Here is a 23,422-nt window from a genome sequence, read left to right on the forward strand (position 1 = left end):
GTTAGCTTTTCTCCCCTCTAATTAATGAGTTTGCAGTCCAGGGAGGGCTAAATGTCTTGGCAAATAAGGAAAGCCTGGAAATAAGAAAGAGATTGTATGAGTCAGATTTTGTTTGATAACAAACTGCCCCAAAACTTGGTGACGTCACTTTTATTGACTCACCAAGTCAATAAACGTGGATGGCAGTTCAGGCTGAGCTTTGTTGAGATAGTTCATCTCTGTCCTGGATTCTGTCAGCTGGCGGTCAGTGGCTTCACCCACATACTGACTGGTGCGGAGACGGTAAGTGGGTCATGTGTACTCATGGTAGTGGCCACGGGGTTCTAGGGGGCAGTGGGCGTCCCATAAGCAAGCACAACTCAGGCCTCCGCTCGTGTCATGTTGACTAGTGTTTCGTTAGCAAAACAAAGCACATGGTCAACTCCAAATTCAGTGGCTACACAGACTCTACGACTTGGTGGGCTAGGGGATGTGCGTGCAGGGAAGGAGAGAATTCGTGGCTATTTCTGCAATCTTCATAGAAAGTGTTTTAATGACTTCTTACTCTGTATCAGGCTTTATGGTGAGTGACTTACATGATATTCATTTAATCCTCAACAATTTCTGACATGTGTGGTGTTCCATTTCAAAAAAGAGAAAACTGATGATCAGATAATTGAACAGATTAGTGTACATTTGGCCCAAATTACTTGCTTCAAGTTATGGCATGGCATTTTCAATGCTGTCTCTTGTTACTTAAATGATCAGATCAGCCCATGAGACAGAAGGAGTATCCTTTATTTAATAAAGATTTTTGATTAACATGGAGTTCCAAATACTAGTTTTATCTTCCCATTTATACCTTGAACCATTGGGCCATTATTTGGTATAGAAAACAGATTTTAATTTTACTATCCTTACTGTTCTTTAAGACTTTCCAGAAGCTTGTGAGGAGTGTTTTAGCAGGTTTTTTTGTTTGTTTTGCCAGATCACCCGCACAGCCTGGATCTCACTGCATTTTGGACATGACTGAGCCTTTTCAATGGGCCAGATATCACTGGCAGCGGCTGATGGGCAGTACAAATCGGGACGATGACGAGAGGCCATACAGCTACTCCTCGCTGCTTGCCTGTGGGGGCAAGTCCTCTCAGACCCCGAGACTGGCAGGAAGGCACCGGGTTGTTGTTCCCCACCTCCAGCCCTTCAAGGAAGAGTATGAAAAGTTCTGTGCAACCTACGTAAATAACCGAATACGAACAACAAAGTACACACTTCTGAATTTTGTGCCAAGAAATTTATTTGAACAATTTCACAGGTACTTGTAGTGTTTGAAAAATGTCTTAGATTTGTTGTCATTCCAGTTGGAATACAAGATTTTTCATTTCCGTAACATTGTACATTGCCTAAGGCTAAGACTTGTGATGTGATCTTTGACAATTCTGATAGGTTCTATTGTGGAATGATTACTGCTTACATTCACACAGCACTTTACAGTTGGTAAGATGCCCTCTCTTGACCAGAGAAGATATTGTTATCCTCATAATATGGATTAAGGTAACTAGGTTTGGCATTGTGGCATAGCCAGTGTCATGCCAGAGATGGGGAGCAGAGTGGCGGCTATCGCCTTGAGTTTACTCACTCTTGCTCATGTGCTCTTTCCATTAAACCATGGCGCATTTTAATATTTTCTTACTTGACTATATGGAGAGAGAGAGCTCTGAAACAAATGCAAATGTAAGATTTTCTTACATGAAACAACAATAAAATTCAGTTTAATGTGTATTTATTGACTCTCTCCTATGAATTAAGACACTGAAGGAAATGCAAGTCTAAATGGTGCTCCTTTTCTGCGAACTTTGCTGTTTAGCAAAGGAAATGAGATGGGTGTGCAAACAATGGAAAGACTTAGTGAGTGTGATGAATGTTGTAAAGTGTGGCTAAGTAGGATGGAATCCTCTGAAAGAAAAATACAGCGATAGCAGGAGAAGGGGGAGTGGCATTTGAACTTAATTATGGAGGGTGGGTGAGATACTCAGGCAGAGGTAACATTTCAGAGGGAAGAAAGAGTGCAAAAGAAGATTTTCTTGAGGCCTTGGAAGTAAACTTTCTGACTAACACAGTGAGAGACAAATCAAAGGCAACGAGAACATTTAGGACGACACTGTATGTATCCTGGTAAATTATAGTGGAGACCTGAATTTAGGTCAATGTGGGAATGAAAAAATAATCTGTTATAGAGACTATAGATTAAATAGGGGAAATTACTTAAGAAGATGAAGTGACCATGTTGAGCTGAGATCACCAGAAGGATTAACAGAAAAATTAAAGACAAATAAAGAAGGAGCTTGGCTAGATTATTTTGTTTTTGTAAATGTTGAGTTTAAGATGCTAACATGAATAGAGATTCTCAACATTCAGTATGTATTCTTGCCATTCACTCTATATGTGTTCCATTTGCATTTATTGAATAGTGGATGTGTTTAAAGTATAAATATTAATTTGTTGAATTAATGGCTTTAAATGCTATGGGTGGCTCTGACCAGTGTGGCTCAGTTGGTTGGGCATCATCCCACAAAGCAAAATCTTGCTGGTTCGATTCCTGGTCAGGGCACCTGCCTGGGTTGTGGGTTCTGTTCCAGTCAACGCATTCGGAAGGCAACAAGTCAATGTTTCTCTTTCACATAGATGTTTCTCCCCCTCTCTTTCTCTCTCTCATCGTCTCTCTCTAAAAATAAATAAATTCTAAAAAATGCTGTGGGTGTTTCTATCTTTTTTGGAGTTTGCAATCTAGTGCACTTGATGGAATTAGAATCTGAACCTTGAAGAGTTCAGGGATGGAGCTTTAGATTTGGATGCAGTCCACGTGGAAATGATTTAAGCCAAAAAAGTAGCAAAAAGGGTTAAGGAAGAGATTTTTAGAGTAAAGGAGTTCATGGTGAGGAAGGAGAGGTGTGTATAGATTAACGGGAAAAAAAACTTGATAAAAATTCAAGGAGCTATGCAGCATTGAGATTTCCTTTGTTTCTTTTTAAGAAAAGGGCCACTTAAATTCACCTGAGAGGTCAGTGGAGGAGTGTTTACATATGTAAAATGGAGTAAGGGAGAAAGTTCCTGAGAAAGTAATTTTGAATAGCAGAAATAGAAGGGTGGTCCAAGGGGGAAAACAATCCCTCAGGCTTGTCTGCTTATTTTGAGCCTTATTGAATGTAGTGTTTGGACACACAAATTGACTTCTGAAGGGTAGAAAATTGGGTTACTTAAAAATTTATTTTTACAATGCTTTAATGCTGAATATCTTCCAATTTTTTTAACTTTTAAAAAGAAAATAGTATTTTCTATTATGCTTTATGTGTTACACTCAAGACTGTAAATACAATAGTAAATATTTACAATTTTATATTTAACAAATAATGCCTCTTATTTATTAAAGTATGCCTTGAGCTAGATGTCCATAGGGGTAAAACATTGTTCACTCAAATTTGTTAAATTTTGCTAGTTCTTTATTCCATAGCATCTAAAATCAGCTAATAGAAACTTCTCGGAAAACACCGTAGCTGGGGTGTCCACCTTTTGACATCCCAGGGCCACATATTAAATACCTTGCAACACATAATCACAAAAAAATCTGATGTCCTAAGTAAATTTATGATTTTGTGTTGGGCCGCATTCATAGCCATCCCAAGCCGGTATGACACCTCTAGCGTTGCCTCTTTTGCTCAAGTGTTTATATGATTCGTAAACACCTCCTTGTGTGTGTTTGTTTTGCAGAGCTGCCAATTTGTATTTCCTGTTCCTAGTCGTCCTGAACTGGGTGCCTTTGGTAGAAGCCTTCCAAAAGGAAATTACGATGCTGCCTCTGGTGGTGGTCCTTACAATTATTGCAATTAAAGATGGCTTGGAGGATTACCGAAAATACAAAATTGACAAACAGATCAACAACTTGGTAACTAAAGTCTACAGTAGGTAAGTGGAACAGGGGCTGTCCTGGGCAATACACATGTGTCATTTAGAAACACGCAGAATGTAACTTTTTCCCCTGGGTGTGACCAGGACCTTTTCTGTGGTGGTGGTGATAGTGCTTATATTTTCAACTAGTATTTATCAAAGCCTACAGTGAATTTAAGTCACAGGTCACAGGGAAACAAAAGTGTATACGACATTGTCAACCCAGGAGTCAAATGCTTTTATAACTTGTAAGTGAAACTGAAAGAATTAAACTTCAAAACGTAAGAAGGGAAACAAGCAGCTAGTTTTTAATCCTAGTTGTTACAGTTTGGGATTAGAACAGGATGGGGTATGAAAAATAAGAAAGGGTATGAAAAACAAGAGGCCGAATGAAAAAGAGAAGGCAGGAGCTACCTGCAGAGAAAAGGAATTCTGAAAGGAATGCTCTTTTGGGAGCGCACAAAGATAGAGGCTGATAAAGCCTTCCTCCCTGCAGCAACAACAGGGGGTGCTCCTAATAGGTGTTTTCAGAAGCATGTTGCTGTGTTGGAGACTCTATTTCCCATACTTATGAAATAGAAGCCTGCATAGCCACAAATAAAAGCCATTAAAAAGAGTTTTGAACTTCACTATATATTATATGCCTGTATTTACAAATTATATTATACCTAGGACGCTGGTGTCCAAAGACAACTGTTTATAACACTGTAGCATATTCTTTCAAGTCCTGTGCAGATTGTGTTTCTGGTTTACTAAATTGAGATAATACTACATTATTGTTTTCCCTTTCTATTAGCCTAATATTATACCATAAGCATTTTCCATGTCTTTATCCTTCAAGAAAGCGTTTTAATAGCTGCATACCTGCACTGTCTCTCATATGACTCTAATTTATTTAAATATTTCCCATATTGCATAACTTTGAGAATTATGCTTTAGTGAGTATGATACAGAAGTTTTGAGAATCTATGATTATTTTATGATTATAATTAGAAATTGAATTACTAGATTAAAGAAGAGTAATATATTTAAGTCCTTACTTATGTGGCCTTTATGAAAATGAATTACAGAGTTTATAATGTTAATTCTCTCGAGTTCCCCCTCTCATGAGAACTATATTTGTTTTTTTAAGAAATCATCATTAGAACAATTTTGTGAACTGATTCATTTATGTTCATTGCTTTAAAAACAAGTTTATGGTGTTACTTTTTTTCACTTCAGACGTAGGCAGATTTATGGAGTATTTTGGGGGAGTTAATATATTAACTCGACCTGAGGGGGATAACCAAAAAAAAAAAAAAAAGCACAATAATGAGCAATACAAAGTTAAAGAGGAAGGTGAGGCCTACTGGGAGGGACTCCACCACCAGGCTACTGCATGAACAGTGTATTAGTAGGGCTTCTCCAGAGAAACAGAACCAATAAGAATAAGACTTACTATAAGCAATTGGCTCACATGATTATGGAGGCAAGAGGTCCCACCATCTGCAAGCTGGTCCCGGTACTGCTGGCAGCATTGTTGGAAAGCCTGAGAGATGGAGAGCCGCTGATGTGGATTTCAGTCCCAGTCCGAAGGCCTGAGGACCAGGAGCGCTGAGGTCAGAGGTTCGATGTCCCAGCTCAACAGTCAGGCAGGCAAAGGGTAAATTCAGTCTTCCTCTACCTTTTTGTTCTTTTCAGGCCCTCAAGAGATTGGGTAATGCTCACCTATATCTGAGAGGGCCATCTGCTTTACTCAGTTCACCAATTCAAGGCTAATTTCTCCCAGAAACACTCTCACAGACACACGCAGAAATATTTAACCAGGTAGCTGGATATTCCATGGCCCAGTGAGGTTGGCACCTAAAATTAACCATCATAGATATTTTCCTTTAGTAGTAGAGAATCCATCTTTGGAACAGAGAAGTAACGTGGTAAGAGAAGTAATGTGGTGCTTTAGAAATATTGGTCTCCTTGAGGCATGAGAATAGCCTGTACTAACAAATAGCCCTGGATTGATTAGTATGTCTGTTTTGGAGTGATTAGTAGACCTGTTTCTACTAATCAGTCCAGAACATTGCTGGGAGTAAATGCAAAGTACAGGAAGGGGTTCAAAGAAGAGATACTATGAAGAACCCAACCAAATTTGGTGAACTTTTGTGACTTTTAAGATTTCAAAGATAAAAAAACCTCATAAAAATAGCAAACATTAAGTTCACCTCAGGTAGAATGAATTAGAAATGATAGCAAGATAGGCCTCCAAGTGGAAATGCCCATTGGGCAAACAGGAACACTGCCGAAGCTCTGGAAGGAAGGAAAGGCTACAGAGTGAAACTTCAAAGTCATCAGACCCTTTTGAGATGATTTTGAAGTTAGGAGTTCGATGTAAATCCCTAAGGGAGAAAACAGGAAGAGCTAAAAGACAGCTTTGAGGCCAAAGGCAGGTGCCTATCTCTGCCTTTGAGAAGACTTCACAGGTTCCCTCGGACAGATGCTGCCCCTCGGACAGATGCCGCCCCTCTGCCGTCTGAGGTGCCAAAGCACTTGGTGTTTTTCTTGGGTGGACTTTGGTGCCCATATACAGTCTAAGTGCACAAAACAATTCTAAATTTGTCAGACTAAAAGATTCCATTCTATTCTACCAAGTCAGAGTAAAGATATTTACGTTCAGGTCTAGTTTTTTAATAAACAGAAGTATATTCTAAACAAATTTAAGGCCCTTTTGACTGACCAAGAGTTTAACCAGGTGACAAATTTTTGTTTTATTTTAGAAAAAACAATTCAAAGGCTTGTGACAGTTGAACTGTCTTCTATTTTATGTGAGATATAGAAGAAATGCTTAGGGAAAGCACTGAAGAAGTGATGTTTAAGATGGAACCTGTAGGATTCTGAATTCTTCAGTGGCCTTTCTCAACATTTGTCTTAAAGCTCTATAAAGAAAACAAAGAAAATAACTTCTTTTTCTCCTTTGTCGGATGATCTGAGCTGTACGTAAATAAAGAAAACTTAGCTCTCTTTTTTTTCTTATAGTCATGTGTCATCTATAGTCATGTCTAATTTTGTGTTCATGCCCAATCTTACCAGAAAAATTTACAGATTAAATAGAAAAATGAAATAGTAAAAGCCTATGGTTTTCATTTTAAAGTCATAGAGCATCTTACTAAAACAGTGTTATGAACTATTTGATGACATTTAAGACCTTATCGTATACCAGGGATAAAGAGGAGAAATGTTGACACAGCCTCATTCCAAAAAAATAGATGTAGGAAGTAATATTTTATAATAATTATATGTTGAAAAAATCTGGATTTTGCTCAATGTTAAGATTACCCAGCTAACACCAAATTTAGCAAATTGAAAATATACTTATATATATTTTAAATACAAATTATTATATATAAATAATTGTTGATTGTTTAGTGCTAGTTTAGAGTTGATTATAATGTGTGTTTCTTTGCTTTTCTAGGTTGTTCTAAAATATTCTAATCTTAGTTTTCTCACTCAGTAGCTGTGTAGCCTTGGGCAAATTACATAAGCTAGTAAACTCAGTTCCCTTCACTATGAATATAATAATAATAAAAATGTAGGCGTAGTGTCTATCCTTTTCTAAGTGCTAAATAAAGGTTAGTCATTATAATGATCACTGTAAGTTAGTAATAACTATTAGCTAGAGTTCATGTTTGTCATATTATCAGTTGATCTCATCGGTAGTGGAGAGACCCTTAGAACACTGTACAATTTTATAAATATTAAAATTGCCTAATGGGGGACCTGGTGTAATTTTTTCTCAGGGGTCTTTTTAGATATAGTCCAGATCTACTTTAGATGATTGCATATAAACTTCAAGATGAAACGCGATATTCTATTCAGTTGTTTGAGGTCTATTTCAAGATATCTATTTATAATTTCATTTCATAATAGAATCAGGTAACTCTGTCTTTTTAACCTGTGTTCTATGTAATGTGCTTTTGTATGATATAGTAAAAGAAATAATGCTTACCTCTCCCCCCAAAATTGTTCTTGAAACAAATTATAAGCATTTAAAGAAATTAAGGTAGGCTGTAAGGCCATGCCTTGTTGATATAAATGTGCTAACTTAAACTCTTATGAAATACAAAGAAATCACTTAAGCAAACAAATTATTCCTGAGCAGAATTAAGGTGAAAGTATGAGGCCATTACATTTTGCAAGCTCTTGAAAGCAGCATATTAGCATTTCTATGCAGATAATTTGGTTCTTATTTGTAATATGTGGTCTTTCCCAAGGTGTTTAATTATCTTTGGGAAAGTATCAGTGGGAAATAACAAACACGAGTATAGAAATTAAGCACTTAAATCCTATTATATCCCAATTAAATTACAATGAGCTATTATAGAAAACCGGACTTTCTTACTATTGCCTTTAAAATAGCAGCTATCTGTAGGGTTTTAAGGTTTGTTGCAAGGATAATAGGCATGTGTTGAAAACAAAACTATTAATCATTCAACAAATTTGAGTACCTACTGTGGGGTAGACACTGAGAGAGTTAGTGGCTTAGAAAAAATAGGTATCATGCCAGCCTTCTAGGAACTTATATTGTTTTCTGGTCTTTGAAAATCATCATGGTGATATTAAGAGTTTTAAAATGCTAGCTAAAATGAACACTTTAGGATTATCTCACAAATTCATAGAATTTCATGATTCTTGAAATGAGGCTGTGTATCAGTGTTCTAAGTTAATTAACCTTCTGTGTGACGTTTTCCAAAGCAATGATCTTGAAATTCACTTTGTAATGCATAATTAAACCATTTTTTAAATTTGGTGGTCCTCAGTAAGTGACTATTGCTGGGAATAAGTCTACTGCCTCGTTTCAAATCCCAGGACCTCTTAGGAGCTCTGTGACCTTGAGAAAGTTACTTAACTGTTAAAGCCTGTTTTTTCTCAATTGTGAAATGGAGCCACAGTGTGTTCATTGTACCAACCATAAACCATTGATACAAAAAAAATAAATGAATCAGTGAATATAAAGTATTAGATAAGTCTTAGTGGCTACTGTGTCCAATGATTATTCGTTATTTGCTTATAAATTGTTTTTAGCATTCTATTGAAAAAAACTTAAAAATATTAGAAAGAATTGCATTTATAATCTCACTCTGTCTTTTTAAATTTGTTGAAGTAGGAAGGAGAATTCCGCATTCTCCTTCCTACATGTACACCTCTTTCTCCTTCCTCCCAACTCCCACCTCCATGGAATCAGTTAACAGTACAGTGTATTTTTCCCAACTTTTTCCAGTGCTTATGTAAAGAACTGTTTGATAGTGAACTCTTAGAAAAGCAATGGATCTAGATGTTCCCTGAAGGAGGAATTGTAAGAGCTATGTCCTGACCAGTGAGAGTAACACAGAAGCACAACCAACAAGTAGATGCAAGAGATTCTGGTGCTACATTCAGGCTGTGGGAGAAGAAGAAATTCCTCTTACTAGTTTTCATTCTATGTGAGGGATGGAAACAGGCTCATACTGAGTCTACCACAATGATAAATTTTCAGAGCTGGTTCAATGTGGCAGCCAGCATTGTCCCTTAGCTTGTGTTGCTTTCACACATCATGCTGCCTCGTGCTCCACGGCCTTGTGCCTTCACTCTCAACCTAAGTGCTTGGACCTGCTGTTCGAGCTCTCTTCACCTGACTCAGTGTTGATCATTCTTCAAGGCTCTCCTCTTCTAGGGCTAAAATAAATGTCCCAACTGTTTAGTTCAATAGTAGCCTCTACTTACCTCTTTCTTAAGAAATTGCTCTTTGTGTCTCTTTCAAATTTAGATCATAACCTTTGTAGGGTAGCGACCATATCGTAATCATTTTTGTATGATTAGTACTAATGTGGTAACTGGCATAAATTAAGATCAGATGTTTACTGACATAAACTGGGTAGCTATTGGGAAATTAGCTATTGTTTAAAATCTTAGTATATGCACCCAGTGGGGAAAAATGAAGTTAATTCCATTGTAAAATGGGCTCCATTTGAATTTTGTTCCAGTGTAGAATAAACTTTTCCTTCAGAGAAATTTTACTTATGTTTGAAAGAAAAATAAAATCTTTACCCTAATATTTAAGTTTGTCTTCTTTACCTACCTTCACAAGTTCTCAGCTAATTTCCTGATAGCTTTCTTTATAGAAAAAGTAGAGGCCATTAAGCATGAATGCATGACTTGAATTCCTTTTTACACCATCCACATTTTCACTTCTTTCTGACCTTGGATAAAAGGTAATTCCCTTTATTGTAATTTTAATCCTTTCATCTGCATGCTTAGTTCTGTTCCTTGTTTCTTTGTAGCCTCAACCAGCATTCCCCATTCTGCCTAGTCTCTCTTACATTGCCTTTTCCATGGGCTCCTTCCCTGCCTCCCCTGTACGTGCACAATTCTCTCACGCTCTTGCCCTTTGACTTACCTTTCCGTGCAGTTACTATTTTCACCTTTTATTTTTCTCATAGCTAAACTTCATGAAATATTCTATTTCTTCAACCTCCAGTCATTTTTTAATTCACTGGAGGTCTCCCCTCTTTACACTCCCCCTCAACAATTTCGTGCTTATTGTCTTTCTCTACGATCACCAGATACCCTAATAACCAAATACCATATGCATGACTTCCTTTTGACTCTTTTCCTCCCTTATGATTGCTCCCTTTTTGAAATTTTCTTGTCCCCTGATATCTCTGACATCTCTTTCGTTTGGGTCTTCTTTCACTTCTCTCTCACTTCGAAGTCATTTTCCCTTAGGAATCTCATATCCTTTCCTGGGGTCAGCTGGCCTCTGTGTACCTAGGTCAGATCAGAATCTTTAATAAATCGCTGCACAGGTTTAATTGCATATCCCATTTCAAATACCAACCTTCCAAACTGAATTTATTACCACCCCTGTGATGCAGCCAGTTGTTTCTAAAATCCGAGACAGAGTAAAAGGGCCATCATCATTCCATCTTACAAGATAGAAACCTTAGAGTCATCCTTGATCACTCCTTTACATGTGGTAAATCAAAAAACTTAGTTGTCTCTAGTACCCAAATATGTCTTGATTTAATTTCCCGCTATTCATTCCTGTTGTTGCTGCCTTTATTCTGACCGTCTTCATCCTTCACCCTGAATTATTTTAATAACTTTCCATTGATTTCATGGCCATTCCTGCTCCCATCCAGGCTGAAACCCAACAATCCATCCATTACTCTGATGCAGGAGTTACCAAATACAAATAAGCTCACATTCTTCTTCTTGGGAACCTTTAGTGACTCCCCATTTTGTGGGATGAAATTCCTCCTCCAAGGTATGGCATGTAGGACTGAACCTTTAAATTTGATCTATGCCTACATTTTTGATGTCCTCTCTATTACTCCTTCCATGGAAGAGTGAACTGGTGTGCACAGACATTAGGGAAACGTTTGCTGGACAAAATAAAGCATTGATTTGCCTTTCTCTATGAACTAAACTCTAGCTAGTCAAGGATTTCTTTTAGTTGGATTCAGCCTGGTGCATTAGGTATTTGGGGAGAATGTGTTCTAAAAATGTACTACTTAGTCCCTTAAGCTAAATTTCTAGAAATACCTGATATAATTCTCCATAACTTGTACAGCACAAGTTTTACAAGTATTGGCCCAAGGTGGTGTTTCTATTTAATCTGACGTGTTAGTTTTTAAAATATGTAGGTTATATAATAGACTATAACTATTTCTCAGGCTTCTTTGACAATGAGTTTAAATATTTAGTCCCATAATTATAATAGAAAATAAATCTTTACCTTTAAAATAAGTGCATTTTTGTGACAAATGCCAGTTCTTTATAGATATTTGGAAGCAGTGGGGGAATGAGACAGACTTTCCTAACTTTTTTGGCAGCATTGTATGTGAAGTTCTGCTTATCTAGCTGATACGATGTTCTGTAGTACAAATGTCCTCATTCTACTCTGAGGAAAATGTTTTGTGGTGCATAATTTATGTTGTTGGCATGAAAAGGCGTGAGAAGTTTGGCAAAAACATTAACATAAAGCACAGTATTTAAGGCAAGTCAAAAGATGCATCTTTCCTTAAAAAAAATTTTTACTATATAGAATGAATAAACTACATTGAAAAGAGATAAAATTTGCCATTTTCTTTTGTAAGAACCAGTTACAACAGACTCAAGACTATTTTAATCATTATTTTTATTAAATGATAAGTAGAGTTGTTAATATGGTCATGTAATGGCGTTTTTAAAGATTTTATTTATTTATTTTTAGAGAGAGGGGAAGAGAGGGAAAAATAGAGGGAGAGAAAAATTTATGTGAGAGAGAAGCGTCAACTGGTTGCCTCTCATAGGTGCCTTCACTGGGGACCGAACCTGCAACCCAGGCTCCAAACCAGCATCTGACCAGCGACCTTTCACTTTGTGGGATGATGCCCAACCAACTGAGCCATGCTGATCAGGGCTGTATAATGATTTTTTAAATGTTGCATCTGGGTATTTATTTCATTTCTTCTGTGTTTTCTTTAATTATGCATCTTATTTGCCACGTGGGAAGCTCTCAGAGAGCAGATGTTGTGCCTTGTGCACTTCCAGACCCTGAACCCCCTCCCTGACCACAAGGTAGATGCAGGAATGGCTACATTTATGCATAAACCCATCAATTTTAATTTTATTTCAGAATTATACTCAAACAGCATGATGGCTCGAAGTTTCATGGGAAAAAGAGCTGAAAAATATGTTTTAGCAGCTAGTAACTAAATTTTCAGGGAAAGCAAGTTGTGAAATTTAGATTTTATAATCCTCTGGCTTCCCTTTTAGCATTTAATGGATTAAAATTCACCCTAATACTTTAAACATGCTCTAAATTATATAGTGGAACTTAAACACTATATGTCTTTGGCTTGATATTCTCTTTCAGCTTTTTTTTTTTTTTCAATTTTAGGAAAGAGAAAAAATACCTTGATCGATGCTGGAAAGATGTTACTGTTGGGGATTTTATTCGCCTTTCCTGTAACGAGGTCATTCCTGCAGATATGGTCTTACTCTTTTCCACGGATCCAGATGGAATCTGTCATATTGAGACTTCTGGTCTTGACGGAGAGAGCAATTTAAAACAGAGGCAGGTGGTTCGAGGATATGCAGAGCAGGTAAATAACATGTTTTCAGTTGGTGACATTAACATTTTTGTTTTTAGGAAATGACTAAGCTTATTTTTACATGTATAGATAAAGAGATTTTAACATTTATTTTATCAATAAAAAATAGAATCCCAAAAGGCTTAATTCAACTCCCGATTTCAGTGGAAGTATGCTATATTTTGTAGATAATAAGATCAATGACTCTGGAGTTCAAACATTTCAGTCTGGCCATCATATATTTTTGGAACTAAATTAAAGGAACCTAGTGGAATTATTTTGACTTTGAGTAGTCGGCCCACAATACAATATACAGATGATGTATCACAGAATTGTACACTTGACACCTAGATGATGTTATTAACCAATGTCACCCCAATAAATTTAGGTAAAAAAATATTTATTTTGTAATTTGGAAAATTATTTTGTAATAGAAATAAGACTTAATTTATCTTTCTTAAGCTTAGACTTTATGTGATTGAAGCTGGTGACATGAATAGATCATTGTTCCTAAAAATCTATAGTTACTTATATACCAAGGCCCTTTAAGACTTTTGTGGCTTCTCATGCCACAGACTTCTAAACCTTTCATGGTGCTATGGTGAGGGAAACAAGATCTTTGGAACTATATTAACTAACATGAGTTTCAATGAATTCCAACTCACCATTTAATTACTGCATAGCTTTGAGCAAATCACTGACACACTTTATGCTACAGTTCTTTATCTTATAATGGAAATAATGTCTTCCTCATAGCATTGCTGTGAGACTCAGCTGAAGTAATATATATGTAAAAGCATCATACGTAATGCCTAAATATTAGTTTTCCTTTCCTTTCTCCGGAAGCACTTAAGATGAAGTATTTTAAATTGTAATGGTCTTCTTTTCAATGAACTACTATTTGGTCAAATTTTCTTGACTTTATACTTGCAAGCCAGGCAATGTTTTAGCCAAAGAATACCCTTATCTTTAGTAAATATCATCACCTGATGTCACACTGGACCCTTCTTTGACCTATGTATTTAGATCCTCTGTGATTGATATGCCTTTGAGCTTATTGTCATCATCTTTGTAAGCATTCCTGTATCTAAGACATTTGTAAAAATCTCATACAGCTTAGAATTTTATGACATCCTACTAAACACCTACTTTGAGGGTGATGCCAGTTCATTAATCAGCACACTTTGGATTCAATTAAGAGTGAGTGCACTGGTATTCCATGACCTCATGTAACCCTGGCTCTAAATACCTTCTTGTTTTGAGAACTTTAACAAAATACTGATCCTTTTTGTGTCTCTCTTTCTTCATCTGTAATTAGACCTAATTATAGTACCACATGGTGCTGGGAAGGAGAAATGGTTAATGTATTTAAATTCATAATATAGATTCTAATGCATCAAGAGGACTCAAAATATTGTTAGTAAATCAAATTATATGACCATAGTTCTCATTTTCCATATTTTCTATGAAATATATATTAATATTTCACTAGCTATATCAATAACATTTTTTGTTAGCCAAAAAACCTTGTAAAAATAAAAAAGGAAATGAGATAAGGTTGGCATGGCTTGTTCATAGTGAGTCCATGCCTATGTTCTATAGGGACACTTTGCTTATTTGCTCATTGGTTTTATATAGCATTCTAAAATTATTGTTTGACCCATTAGAGTATTTTGTACGATATTGATATCTAGCTTATTTAACTTATAAATAAAATTTGCTGGGATCAAATGTGTATGTGCTCAAAGTGTTCAATATACATTTACTCTCAGAAACTACCAACATAGTTGAAGAACAACAACAAAATATTTTCAGCTTTTCAGTGCTCTCTAGATCAGAGTGTTTACTGCCTAAGTAGAAGCTTTCTCGGCAGAGCCCTGCGTGGATTCTGGTATATGACTCAGATGTTCTTATCGCTTGCCAGTGTTGGCTGTAGGACCATTCTGATCCCATTTATTCATTAATAATTATGCCTATACTTTCCTTCATTTGGGAAACTTGTGACATAAACTTTGGCAAGAATAACTTAATTTTACCTAAAGAAAGGGTGAATGGAAAAACACTTAAAACTTAAGGGTTTAACCTTGAATTCCTCTTGTTTTATTACTTACAAATATATATGTAAATGTATATTTTTAGGACTCTGAAGTTGATCCTGAGAAATTCTCCAGTAGGATAGAATGTGAAAGTCCAAACAATGACCTCAACAGATTTCGAGGCTTCCTGTGAGTGATGCATGCCTTACCTTTGTGGGTGTGAGTGGAATTGTGTGTTGCAACTATATTTAATTTGATAAGACTTTTGTGTACTTATATTCAAGATAAACCACTTATGGCCATATGTTTAGACACCTTAATAATTTAGTAAATATTTACCTATGTGTATTTTTAAAATAACAACAAAACCTTGGTCTTAAACTAATCCTAGAATTTCAGTGGCATAAGAATGTCTTACATAAGCTCCACATTAAGCCCAAGACATGTCAGTTGTTTGGAAGGAGGTGGTTAGACAGAACTAACAGTTTAAGTGGCATGATAGGACAGTGTTGTTCTGCAGAATTAGAGTAGCACATGGACAGTTATGGTTGGCAAAAGTTAAGTCAATGCTTTGGAACATGTCTAAGAAGTATGAAAAATCATGACAGTGTTCATTCTGGAGTCTTCTTGTGGTACCCACCTCCCTTTTGCATGAGCAGCTAGAATATGTGGTCTTACCCTAATTTGATGGCTGGCTAATGCCACTTTAGTGCTTTATGCTATTGCCCCGGAGCCCTTAGCCAGTCCCAAGGCCCTTTATGCCCCCAGCTCTGTACATCATCACTTGCCCCTGGATTCCTGGACGCCGTGTTTGCTTGCCCTTCGGTTCCTGCATTTGTGTTAAGCCCTTTTGATGTCTATTTCAACATGTGCTGCCTTCCTTTCTGATTAGTATGGTTTGACCAATGAAGTGGTCTTTCTTCTGGAATCCACAACTAAAAAATACTCTCTGCTTCCTCTCCTCTCCCTCAGATTCTTTCTTCCTTAGTGCTCCAGTGATGCCTACACTGAGAGCTGGCTCACCAGTTTTCAGAGAGGCATTTAATGAGAGAATCAGTGATTTTTCTGTGGAATTATTTTTAACCATTGAAGTAGCTCCTTGTGCATTTCTTACTTTGTAGCCTGTTTTCTAAAATCAACAAAAATTGAGATGCTCAAGCTCACTCTATATGATGCCTTCTTTGACCTTCTTCTCAGGCAGAACTGATGTCCTCCCTCATTGTGCCCACGTTGTATGCTACTATATTTCTATCATAATAGCTATAATAGTCTTATTACACTTACGTATTTTATATCAGTCACCTCCTCTTAGATCACAGGAGCCAAGACTGTTTGCGTGTGTGTTTCTATCCCCAGCATCTGTAGATGTAGTAGATGTTACATAGGTTCTTCAATGGATGAGAGCTCTATGTGTTTAACCTTTGCTTCATATAAAATCCAAAGGTTTCGTGCCATAAGTGCCAAATGTCACTCATCCATCAGGTGCAGGACATGTTTAGCATTTGGGCAGATGCAACCAAAATAGAAGCTGGGCTTAGATCTAATAATGGTCTAATAACCTAGAGTGATGTAATGGTGAAAAATAAGGATCCCAAGGGAAAAACATTAGTATTTACTAAGCCAGTTTGGAAGTGATGCTTCTCTATGTTAAATCTGTCCCTATAAACAACCTATGGATAACACATGACATGCTGATGGGGATTTGGTGGTGTTTACCTGGGAATGTGAATGTTGGGGCTTGAATTTCCTCATCTGTAAAGCCAGGATGTTGAATTAGATTAAATATAAGGACACTTCTAGTGCTGACCGTGACCCTGCGGTTCCTTCTTTGTACAAACACCCGTCTATGTGAAAACAATACACTTCTTAGAAGATAGTGCTTTACAAATTATAGAAGTGACGTATTATCTAGTTTTCTCCTCCGTTGTGATATGAAACCTTCTTTAAAGTTTTTTTTCCTGTAATGACATATAGCAAGGTTAGCAGAAATAATGACAATTTTTCTGTATGTAAGAAAAAACAACTTCTAGACTGAAGTATATCTCTTAGAAAATCTAATTTTGGTGCTGAAATTTAGAGGACATTTTCAAAGTATGTAAAATACATTATTTTCTGCTTAATTTAAAAGATATTCTAAAGATTCTGCTCTGTATTTTTGCCATCATGGCAATTTCATCAAGTAATTACTTTGATAATTTTTAAACTGTTTATACAAAAAATTTCCAACTTGCAAAATTAGAAAGAGAAGTATAATGGACACTCACAGGCCCTCACTCAGTTTTAACTATTTCGGAATTTTGCCCACTTTGTTTCAGTTAGCCCCTCGACTTCTGCGTCATCATATCATTTCACTGTATGTACTTCGCTATCAATATATAGTAGAAAAGGACTTTTTAAAAAACCATAGTGATAACATCATTGTCACATCTAACTACATTAAGAACAATTTCTCAGTGTCATCTAATACAGCTGTCCCCAACCTTTTTGGTACCAGGGACCGGTTTTGTGGAAGACAGTTTTTCCAGGGACCCTGTGTGGGGGCATGGTTTCGGGATGATTCAAGCCTTACATTCAAGCTCACCTCCTGCTGTGCAGCCCGGGTTCCTAACGGGCCCTGACCCCTTTCCCTTCCGGCACATGACCCAGAGGTTGGGGACCGCTGATCTAATACCTAGTCTTTGTTCAAATTTCTCCAAATATATTTTTAAAAGTGTTTTACAGTCAGCTTATTCTAATCAGAATCAAACCCAGGTCTCCACACTGTATTTGGTTGATAATATCTGTAAATTTCCCTTCCTGAGAAATTGGGTCATGTAGCTTGCAGAATTTACCACATTTCAAATTGAACTGACTGCATCCTCCCTGTGTGGAGTCCTCCTTCCCCTCCTTTTGCCCCCATGCCTTTCATTTGTTGGGTAAATCAGGCCGTTTTGCCTCTAGAGTTCACCACATTTTAGGTTTAATTGACTGAATCCATGCAGTGGTGGTTGACATGTTTCCCTGGCCCTCTTCTCATCTTGTAAACTTCCCAGGGTCACTTTCAGGGTCTGATAAAAGAAATAGGTTCTCTCCCTAAAAAATGACAAACACATTATGCACATACACACACATGCAGGAAATATTGCACACAATTTCAAAGGCTTCTCAGAGCTTCAGAGGCCGTAGACCCCAGGTTGTTTTGCCCTGATAGAGGCTTCGTTAGGTTCCCATGGAGACATGCACTTCCTGTCCCATCACGTGTGGAGGCCCGTGGTGTCCCCTTGCTCTATTGGTAGTTCGTTAAGATGGGTGCTCTCAGCCTTATCCTTTTATTAAGTTCCCCATCAGCCTTTTACTTGGTGGGTTTAGCAATCACCAATTATCATTGCCTAGAATGATTCTTGATTTCATCCGGATTGAAAATGGTGATTTTTCCAATTTTATCAATAACTTCTCCCTCATCAGCTATTAATTACCTGAAATACAAGTGCAATTTGTACTAGAGAAGCAGGTTCCTTATTTGGAATATGTTTGAGCTTCTTTGAAACTATAAGTTGACAAAACAATGAATACTAGAAAACAATGGTATTTAGAAACGTGTTACATCTTTTTCCCAGCCAAAGCAGGTAACTCTGAAATAACAGAAACAAATGGGCCAGAGATTTGAAAACTTTCCTGTGAACTGCCTAACTTAATATTCTAATCCAGAAAACTCAAAACCATGATTTTTGTTTTTCTGTCCCCACTTTTGCTCTTTAAATATGAACCTCGTTGCTGTCTTTCTTCCAGAGAACATTCCAACAAAGAACGTGTGGGTCTCAGTAAAGAAAATTTATTGCTTAGAGGATGCACCATTAGAAACACAGAGGCTGTCGTGGGCATTGTGGTTTATGCAGGTTAGTTTTCACCACTGTCTCCTTTGTACTTTTCTACAAGTTAATATTTTCCACTCACTCAAAATGCGGTTTTCAGAAGCAGGAAGGAATTTTCTCCTGATAAACTTAATCACTGGTCTCTGTTTTTCTAAATGGATTACAAAAGCAAACTAAATTAACAAAACATATTCTCTAACTACAATTTATTAAATTATCTGCCAGAGAGATTTTAAAATATGATATTTGCTGCCTTGCCTTAACTTGCACGTTCTCTGACACATTGTGTTATTTACGTAGGCCATGAAACCAAAGCAATGCTGAACAACAGCGGTCCCAGGTATAAACGCAGCAAATTAGAAAGAAGAGCAAATACAGATGTCCTCTGGTGTGTTCTGCTTTTGGTTATTATGTGTTTAACTGGTGCACTGGGTAGGTAAAATTTCATTATTTGCCTAGACATCTTTTCAGCAAGATATTCATTTAAAAGTATTTTACTTTCAGAGATTTATGAATGTCTGACTTATGTAAGGAAGGCTTTATTTGCCAGTGACTTTTTCCCCTCAAATCCTAATCTCATTCTTTGGCCTGATAAGCACGAATGTTGATGATATGCAGTTATACATGCCACAGTGCTGAAGGGCCTGGGGAGGGATTTAAATAGAGACAGAGACAAGAGAATGTATAGAATTTTGAATTTGAGTTTGTTTCCAAAAACAAATAATTGTTCAACTAAAATTAATTCTCTCATCTCTTTTTTTTAAGAAATAAAGTTCTGTATTTACATAATATATATGTAGCATCCATTTGATATCTGTGTTTTTTCTGAAAGGTCATGGAATCTGGTTGAGTAGATACAAAAACATACCCTTTTTTCATATTCCTGAGCCTGATGGACGTGTCATATCACCAGTGTTGGCAGGATTCTATATGTTTTGGACCATGATCATTTTGTTACAGGTAATTGCTGTCGAGCTCATTATAGAATTTTAAGATCTTTGCTACTTATCCAGCTATCTCTGATTCCTCAACCTTCCTTTTCCGCCTGTGACATTTTTTAAAATGGTTTGGTTCTTTTCAGGTCCTGATTCCCATTTCTCTCTATGTTTCTATTGAAATTGTGAAGCTTGGACAAATATATTTTATTCAAAGTGATGTGGATTTCTACAATGAGAAAATGGACTCTACTGTTCAGTGCCGAGCCCTGAATATCACCGAGGATCTTGGACAGATTCAGTACCTCTTTTCTGATAAGACAGGAACCCTCACAGAGAATAAGATGGTTTTTCGAAGATGCAGTGTGGCAGGCTTTGATTATGGTCATGAAGAAAATGGTGAGTGCTGGGCATATATGAAAACCAACCTTAACTTTGATCTTTTTACACCCACCTGAAGGTTTGATGATTCTAGTATAGAAGCTCTATACTTAAGTATTGGGTACTTAATCATACAAATGGGCATTAAGCTTAATTGCCATCCCTTCAGAAGTTAGTAGGTCAAAGTCAAGGAGTCTGTTGCCATGGTTTCTTTTAAAAGCAAGTGAATTACCGATAGGAGTAGGCATTGGCGTTGTAGCGGCGACAATGATAATTGCATTGTAGATGCTTTTGAGAATCTAATGAAAATATAAGCCATATCCTAAAAAATATTTTGAAAATAATTCCAAAAGGACTACAAGCTCCCCCAAACCCCAACATTCAGCCCATAAGTGTTCATGGATTCTTGGTTAAGATCACCTAGTTTAAGAATGAATCAGATGAGCTGAACTCCTGATACTTAGGAAGTAAATACATAAATTACCTTAAGCTTTTTATAAAGACTTGAACTTTACTTTTGTTATTTATAAAAGTCATATGTGCTCCTACGAAGATAATTCTGAGAAGTGTTCAGAACAAAAGCCCCACTCTCTAAAGGTTAACCACCATTAACAGTTTGATGAATATATAACCATCCATTTCTTTATGCATATTTCTCTAAATGTGAACGTATCTATTTACCCATTTCCTTTTTATGAGTTAGAACATGTTATGATATTAATTTTAAATTTGCTTCTTTTATTCAACAGTATCTCATGAACTTTTTTGCAAGTGAGTTCATTACATTAAGTACATAGTATTGCACTATTTGTGGTCGAGCTCAGATTTATATTATAACAGTATATTCAATAACATTACTTATTCAAAATATTTTGTGAGCTACTAATAGGTGGCATTAGTCCATGATTTCTTACAGTTTAGAATTTAGAGCAAGAAGATAGACAAATAAGATTAAAAATTATGATAGATAAAAGAAAATGCCTGTTTCTCATGCCCAACCATAGTGGGATGAATTTATTCTTTTTAGTGTCTGTGATTTTTGTAGACACAGGGGGCATTTCATTATCTTAGTTTGTAATTTAGTAACAATGTTTAGCTTTTTATATATTTGTTGGTCATTTGAATTCCATGACCTTTTCCCGTTTTACAAGAGTTGTCCTTAGTCATAGTATTCTGTAGGGGGTGTTTATCTATTAAGTCAGTGCTGATGTTCAGCTTGTATGTCCCGGTCTAAGTGGTGTGTGGCCAGCATCCATTTTCATTTGTGCACTTTGATTGAACCAGTTGTTAAATAATTTGATTACCAGCCCTGATATCCCTTTCTTCTTGATGAAGCAAATATTTTCCTGGTTTACGACTTACAGTTGAATTAGTTTTCTATTGCTGCATAATGAATTGCCACAAATTCAGTGGATTAAAACAATACAAATATACAATCTCATGGCTTCTGTGGGGCAAGAGTCTCTTGGGGTCTTTGACCACTCTGAAGCCCAGGTGTCAGCTGGGAGTGTGATCGTATCTGAGGCTCGGGAGACTGTCCTTAGCTCACGGGTTTGGGGCAGAATTCTGAGTCTTGCGGTTATGGGGCTGTGGCCCGGCTCTTCCCCTGGCTCTCAGCCTGGGGCGCTCTGAGCGCCTCGAGCCAGCCCAACCCATGGCAGGTGGCCTCTTCAGGGCCAGCAGCAGAACCTCTAGCTTTGAATCTCTCTCTCACTTCAGGGCAGGACTGACACCTCCTTTAGTGCATTTCTTAGGAGCTTGTTCTTCACGTACACATTAATATGTGGTTTTTAAACAAAAGTGGCATCACCATATGCTTTTACTTTTATACTCTTTTTTCTTAAGACTTCATCATGACTCCCTTTCCATTATCTCTGTATTCTTCTAGTGGTTACCGTGTACTACATGTGAGAATTGCCATGCTTTATGTAGTTAGCCCCTTCGTTTAGGCTGTTGACAGTCGTTTGCTGTGGTAAACGATGCTGCAGTGAACATCCCTGTAGCTAAGCCTTCATGCCCTTGGTGAGGCTGGAGTTTTCTAAAATCCTTTGACCATAGATGTCTTATTTTCAAGAAATATTCACTGATGTTTCATAATGCACACAGTGGAAAGCACTGCATTATTTTTAGTATCGGTAGCATTTATAATTTTGTATTTGCAACATTTACGAGAGCCAATTACCAGCCTTCCCCTACCCCAGTCCCTGAACATACACGCTGCTGACCAGTGAATACTTCTCTTCTGTGGCTTCTTATGCAGAGAAGATACCAAGTGACTAAGAATCAAATGCTACCATGACAACTAATCGATAAGATTCCTGCTTGTGAACCATGGAGTGTTGCACTAATTAAGATGCTTATGTTGTCTGTGAGCACTTCTTTACTATATACATCTGGAGCTTCTAGTCTCATTTTTGCAGTGGCTTAAAAATGAGTCCATACATACACACACATGCACACACACACACAAGCACACTAAGTGCTGAAGGGGGTGATGGCAGAGGCCAGTTCTCCCGAGAACTTAATCCTGGGGAGACATATTATTAAGTCTAAGACATTCTTTTCACCGCAGTGAAAACAGGTTAATCCTTCAGGCTTTTCTAGCAAAAGTGTTACCTAAGAGATATCTCCATAAAGAATATTTCTGCTTGGAAAGAGAGCCTCTTACACATATGTAATTAAACTAAACACATCTCACAGATGATTTCATGTTTTAGAACATGATAGTTAGAAATTTGATCCATGGACTAAGCAGCATCCAGAAAATGTGCAATCCACCAAGTACGTGTTTGTTGACTATTTACTGTATATTCGAGATTCCAGACAATGATAAACTTAGAAATTTGGTCCATGGACTAAGCAGCATCCAGAAAATGTGCAATCCACCAAGTATGTGTTTGTTGACTATTTACTGTGTATTCCAGATGCCAGACAATGATAAACAAGGCAGATAAGGCCACTGCTCTCTCAGAGCTTCTGTTGGAGAAAAGAGTCATAAATAAATTAATTTTTGAATCAAGAAAAATACTAAATAGTAAAAAGTGCTTTGCAAAGAATTAAAATGGAATGATATGACAAAGATTATTTGAGGTCGGATGAATGGGCAAGTCCTCTCTAAAGGGGACATTAGAGCCTAGATCTAAATTACAGAATCTTGAAGTTCAGGGGCAAAAGCCTTTCAATCAGAGGGAGCAGCTCAGCGAGCCCTC

General features: G+C 37.0%; 1 protein-coding gene across 3 annotated transcripts in view; it reads left to right on the top strand.

Annotated features, from left to right (window-relative positions):
* ATP10D (ATPase phospholipid transporting 10D (putative)) overlaps positions 1 to 23,422 on the top strand; it is an 87,604-nt gene that overhangs the window by 25,544 nt on the left and 38,638 nt on the right. For all 3 annotated transcript variants that reach the window (XR_008529879.1, XM_054582138.1, XM_054582137.1), the window contains 8 exons: positions 968 to 1,294; positions 3,748 to 3,942; positions 12,818 to 13,022; positions 15,150 to 15,235; positions 18,815 to 18,921; positions 19,198 to 19,329; positions 19,730 to 19,857; positions 19,979 to 20,231. Coding sequence is in view for 2 of the 3 variants with exons in the window: in XM_054582138.1 (XP_054438113.1) it covers positions 1,005 to 1,294; positions 3,748 to 3,942; positions 12,818 to 13,022; positions 15,150 to 15,235; positions 18,815 to 18,921; positions 19,198 to 19,329; positions 19,730 to 19,857; positions 19,979 to 20,231 (1,396 nt within the window). In the remaining variant the exon portion in view is untranslated. The remainder of the gene's footprint in view (positions 1 to 967; positions 1,295 to 3,747; positions 3,943 to 12,817; positions 13,023 to 15,149; positions 15,236 to 18,814; positions 18,922 to 19,197; positions 19,330 to 19,729; positions 19,858 to 19,978; positions 20,232 to 23,422) is intronic.

The sequence above is a fragment of the Pteronotus mesoamericanus genome, unplaced genomic scaffold (genome assembly GCF_021234165.1).
Source record: "Pteronotus mesoamericanus isolate MK-2021 breed Mesoamerican mustached bat unplaced genomic scaffold, CSHL_Meso_final contig_68, whole genome shotgun sequence".
Lineage (NCBI taxonomy): Eukaryota > Metazoa > Chordata > Mammalia > Chiroptera > Mormoopidae > Pteronotus > Pteronotus mesoamericanus.